The sequence below is a fragment of the Apaloderma vittatum genome, unplaced genomic scaffold (assembly GCF_000703405.1).
Source record: "Apaloderma vittatum isolate BGI_N311 unplaced genomic scaffold, ASM70340v1 scaffold10587, whole genome shotgun sequence".
NCBI lineage: Eukaryota > Metazoa > Chordata > Aves > Trogoniformes > Trogonidae > Apaloderma > Apaloderma vittatum.
Genome location: NW_009727825.1, coordinates 1 through 5,244, shown reverse-complemented (window position 1 = coordinate 5,244; position 5,244 = coordinate 1). Strand labels below are relative to the sequence as shown.

The 5,244-nt window shown below is 42.2% G+C and overlaps 1 protein-coding gene across 1 annotated transcript in view; it reads left to right on the top strand.

Moving 5' to 3' along the window:
* The window catches only part of MCMDC2 (minichromosome maintenance domain containing 2), an 8,384-nt gene extending 7,699 nt beyond the window's left edge, over positions 1 to 685 (top strand). Inside the window, exon 14 of the mRNA XM_009873828.1 lies at positions 519 to 685. Within this exon, the coding sequence (XP_009872130.1) occupies positions 519 to 685 (167 nt within the window). The remainder of the gene's footprint in view (positions 1 to 518) is intronic.
* The last annotated feature ends 4,559 nt before the right edge of the window (positions 686 to 5,244 follow it).

Genomic DNA, 5,244 nt, shown 5'->3' with positions numbered 1-5,244 from the left:
GCCATCCCTGGATGTGTTCAAGTGTCGTTTAGATGGGGTGTTGGGTGATATGGTTTAGGGGTGAACTTGTAGTGTAGGGTCAATGGTTGGACTCGATGATCCCAAGGGTCTTTTCCAACCTGTTCTATGATTCTATGATTCTAAGTCTTCCAGCTGACTCCCACAGAGCCTCAGTACCGCACGCCATTAGGCCTTCAGGCCAGCATGAAGCCTCCATCCTTTATGCTGCCTTATTTGAGGCATCGCTCCTCTAACATTGACCCAGGGGAAACTAAAGACAGATCTTCCTCCCTGGGGAAACAGAAGATGAGGCTTGGGGTTTGTTTGTTTTTTAATCTAGCATCAGTATCATATTTGGTCATGCACAAATTTGGCAACGACTAAATTGCAATGTAACACTTAAAAATGGTAACATACAAGACTGCATTACTAAGTAATCTGTGTCACAGCGTTTTTGCCTTCAAAGTCAGGAGTTTATCAAGTATTTCAGCTAAAGTCTTGATTTCTTCTTTTCTTAGGCAAGTCTGCATTATGCATAGCACCAAATCCTGTATTTCCATTTGACCTCAGTGATGAAAACTCCTTGCAACAGAGAGATTTTTACCTCATGCAGTGTCACCATCAGGTGCTGAAGTTTATTGGTGCCTATGGCCCAGGAATTCATGTTAACACTAGCGAAGAGTGAAAACTCTGCTTTAAGTAAAGCCTGAAGCTTTAGCTTTTTGAGAGACTGCAGTTAGAAACAGAGAACTGAAGTTTTTAACATTTTTCTAAGACTGTTCAGTGTTATTCTGGAATAAGGCACAGCTGGCAAGATAACAAGGAGTGTTATCTTCATCCTGGGATGTCACAGCTTCAGAATAAAGCCAGAACCTGAGCTTCTCTTCCTGGCTACCCCTGTTCATCCAGTTAAAGCAGGGCTTTTAATAAGACTGCAATTAAACCAGAAGTTTAGAATCTGTTTCAGTTTAACTACATGAACTCTCCAATTTTTCTTGTTCCTTCTTTTTAAATGTATCACCTAATGAGGGGTAAGTAGTTTTAAGTGTATTAAAACTATTTTCCTATTACAATCCAACTTTCTTAAATTATTAATGTTTTATAGATTTTAACATGTATAAAAATATCACCACACTGCTTCATGTTTTATATCTTCGCTTCACATTACAGAAACATAGTATCATAGAATGTCAGTGTGCTCCTGCAATATATATAAAAAAAAAAAAATCCCACAAACTTATTTCCACATTACTTTATATAGACTGCAGGGTACAGTAGAACCTGTCAAGGGTTAAGGGCTGGGCTGGCCACGAAATGCTGGCAGCTGCTCTCTAACTCTTCTCACTCCCCAAATGGGAAGGCAAAGGGAGTAAGGCAGAGTGACTTACAGACTGGAAAACTAAAATAGCTTTAATAAACAATAATAAATAATAGTACTAGTAAGGAAATATTGAAAATTATGAAATATATCTGAATAGATACAAAACAGGTATCGAACCCAACTGTCCCTCCATCCCCATAGCCATCATCACTGATACTGCTGAGCAGGCAGCCCTGGGGAAGTCCCAGGCTCAGCAGCAGCGCAGAGCTGGATAAAGGGACCTGGATTTGGGAACTTGGGATAAGGATCAAAGGCAGAAGATCAGACGGAGTCCTGCTTGGACACTGGCCATTGAAGCAAGAGGGCTTAACCTCTGTGATTCCTCAGTTTTATACTGAATATGACATGTCTGGAATGGAATACTCTTGTTGGTCACCTGTCCTGTCTATTCCTCCCCAGAGGTGCAACCTTTTACTTCCTTGTGACCTCTCTTAACTTCCCAGCACCTCCAACATGGCACACATGATTTATCAGTGACCTTGGTCACTACAGGAGCAAGGATAAGCAAGAGCCGTTCTGCATACCAATCCCCCATAGCAGCTATAAACATGAGGCTTTATCACTTCTAGTAGCAGACACTGTCTGCAAAAACATGCTGCCAGCTTCATGAAGTGCAGCCTCTTAGAAAAGACTGAGCTGGAAAGTAAAATCACTGAACAGAATTGGTTCTGTTTAGCTCAAACCAGGAAAAACACTACAGAAAGTGATAAAAACATTAAATCAATTAGACAACCTGGTAGACAGGCAGATTAAAGAGTTCAACGCTACCTTACTGCAAAAACAAGTATACAGAACAGCGTGGCAGATGATGAGGTGTCTAAGAAGTGGTATGCTTTTCCAGCTGCAGGCTTTCCTGTAGTTTATCTTTCTAGTACAGACACACCAGTAGACATAACTGAGCAAGTTTCACATCCAGGAAATCCATGTCAAAAAAAACCCAAAACCAATCAACCACACAACCCCTCCCTGCCCCACCCCCCCAAAAAAAGCACAGAGAATTCATACAGAGTTCCTTTCAATTCTGGGCAATCTGAATACTGAAGGCTTGGTGTGCCTCCTATCCAGGTTGTCGTCCAACAGATTCATGCTGCTACTGCTCACATAACCTCAAAAAAAACCCTAGTCACTGAAAACAAAATTTCCAAGATTTTTTTCATACACACATTGCCTTGAAGATAAGCAGAAAAGCTCCTGCCACCAACATTGTTAATAGTCTCATTTAGACACAAAAACACAAGTTCTCTTACATTTTTTAACCCTTGATTTATTCAATTTTGATCAATTTGGTACACTTAAATATTCATACTCAGTTCTAAAAAAATGTCCACAAGGCCACTTCGGGTGAGAGTGACACTCACTTGAACTTTATGTGACAGTTATTCACAGATCTTCACTGAACAGCCACTCCTCTGCCTTACTATTGAATCAAGCAGTATTTTCGAGGAGCAGGACAGGCCATGAGAGTATTTCCAAGTGCGCTAGAACTCCACATTTCAGGCTGCTGTTTTCAAGCTAACAACAAAAAAAGTTAGTTGGTTTTCTGTGCGCTTAATCTTATACAAAGTTTTTAACTTTACTGGCATTTCAGATTCAAAGATACACATCACACACCAGTCAGATGGGTAAACGGCAAAGATTTCATCATTATGCCAGCAAAATTATAATAGACTTAAATAGAATTCCTTTATAAATCACTGTCTTTGACATGCCATATTAAGGAATATATATCCTTAGGAAGAAAACAACACTGCAAAAAGAGCACAATTTTTTATACTTGCCTCTCCTCAGCTTCTCCCATGATGTTTTAAGCAATAAGTAGGTAGTAGCAGTACCACAAGTAAAAGACAAAGCCAGTCAGTAGTCCCAAAGTGTCCTTGACTCACAGGCCACCCCCCTTAAGCTGACGTAAGCCAGCACAGCTCCTGAGAGCAGCAAGTGTGCCCAGTACAGGCCTTGACTAGCTAGCCCTACAGCTTACTGGAGCCCGAGTACTACAGCAGCATCACACCAAAAAAGTACCTTCTTGAACAGATGGAGCCTACTGTTGACTGTCCGTGCACACACAAGGCTCAAAGACAGTGGAGAAGGTCATCTGATGTCACAGCACCTTGAAAAGAATAAATGAAAGTCAGACACACAAGGCTCAAAGACAGTGGAGAAGGTCATGTGATGTCACAGCACCTTGAAAAGAATAAATCAAAGTCAGAAATTATGGCAGCAAATCAAACTGGGGAAATCCTACTGATTAGCTGGCACATCAGATACAATATTGCTCATCACAAAATTCAGTTGGGTAAACGGCAAAGAGTCATCATCATTATGCCAGCAAACAGTTTCCTGCAGGTGACATGACCTGTAATTTTTTTCCAGGTATTCAACACAAAGGGCATTTGTCAGGTTTCTCAAGAGATGTGCTTCAGTAAATCAACACAGAACCTTGTTTTTAACACTTAAGCACAGAAGAGATTTGGTATAGCCAGAACAAGAGGGGGAAAAAAAAAAACTCTCTTGGGGCACATATATGTAGTTCCCTCCCCGTTGTTATATTAAAGCCCCAGGTACCAAATATCTTTCCATCTGCTACACTCGCTGCCACAGTCACCTTTGCCTTTGGAATCTGTCCCAACAGACTGACAGTGACAATTTGAACACATTATTCTTCACTTCAGTCTCTCACTTCCAACTAGCACCTGTTAACCCTTTGAAGCAGAACTCTTGTTTTCTCTCTCCAGTTAAAAACTAGATTCTGATTCCATTACAAACCTCTCCCCTCCAATTCCTTGAGGATTCTTGGATTGCATCTGCTTTGTTCTGGGGAGCAAGTCTTATAGGTTTTATAGCTATCATAATGCGTTTTGTTAGAATTTCAACCTCTTCACCCTACAGGCAATCATATTGCTCCTTGTTCTCTCTGTAAGAGAATTTACAAACCATAAAACAGCTTAAGAACTCCAGATCTAGATTACAGGAGGCCTTCCTCAACATTTTTATGAACAGTAAGAAATAATTACTTCTGTAGCTCTGGAATTCAGGTGACATCTTCCTGCTTGCAAGGTAACAGCATGGCAGAGTCCATGTGAAAGATTCCGAAAGCTAGTAACAAGCTCATCTCCTAGCTTCACTTGCTGCCTAAAGCAATTAAAAGAAAGAAAATATGTTTGATTCCAAGAACTCCACTGCTGAGCTTGTAGCAGAAAGCATCAACACTTCATTGGGGAAAGGAGAGAGCAACCTACAGGGCAACCTCACTGCTGGCTTTGTGCTGCACTCTGGGGAACTTGTTGGCACGTTTTCCTCTCGGCTGGATTAAGGTCAGCAGCCAGGCTCCAGTCCTGGCAGGAGAGCATTACCCTAGGGACTATGGAGACCCTGGTGTCCTGTCCCTGACAGAACCCACCAGTCTGGATCCGTATTTACAACCCAAGAAGGGCACGGTCAGGGTCACCATACAACACTTGCCCAACTCCCCTAAGGAAAGAGTAATTTATCTTTAGAATCAGGACATGTGCTTGCCGATGAAAATGATTCGTCAGCAAAACCAGGTCTCTTCGGGTATCCGATCTGTCACTAATGAACCAAGAGACAGCCCAAAGGAACTCCGGGGCCCTGCCACAGGGGCAGCACACACTAATTAGGCCCATCTTGGTCCCACAGGAGACACACAGCCCCTGGCCGTCCTTTCAATTCTTGAGATTACATTCATTATTTTTAACTACCAGCATTACATTTCTTACACTAAACTATAGGGGTATCCAATTCCTCTGAAAAGAAAAAGTCAGACATCACTCTGCTGTTCAGACGCGCGTGTGCCCGGCCCGACGAGCTGCTCCACGAGGGCGGCGGCAGCAGCCCACAGGCCGCCG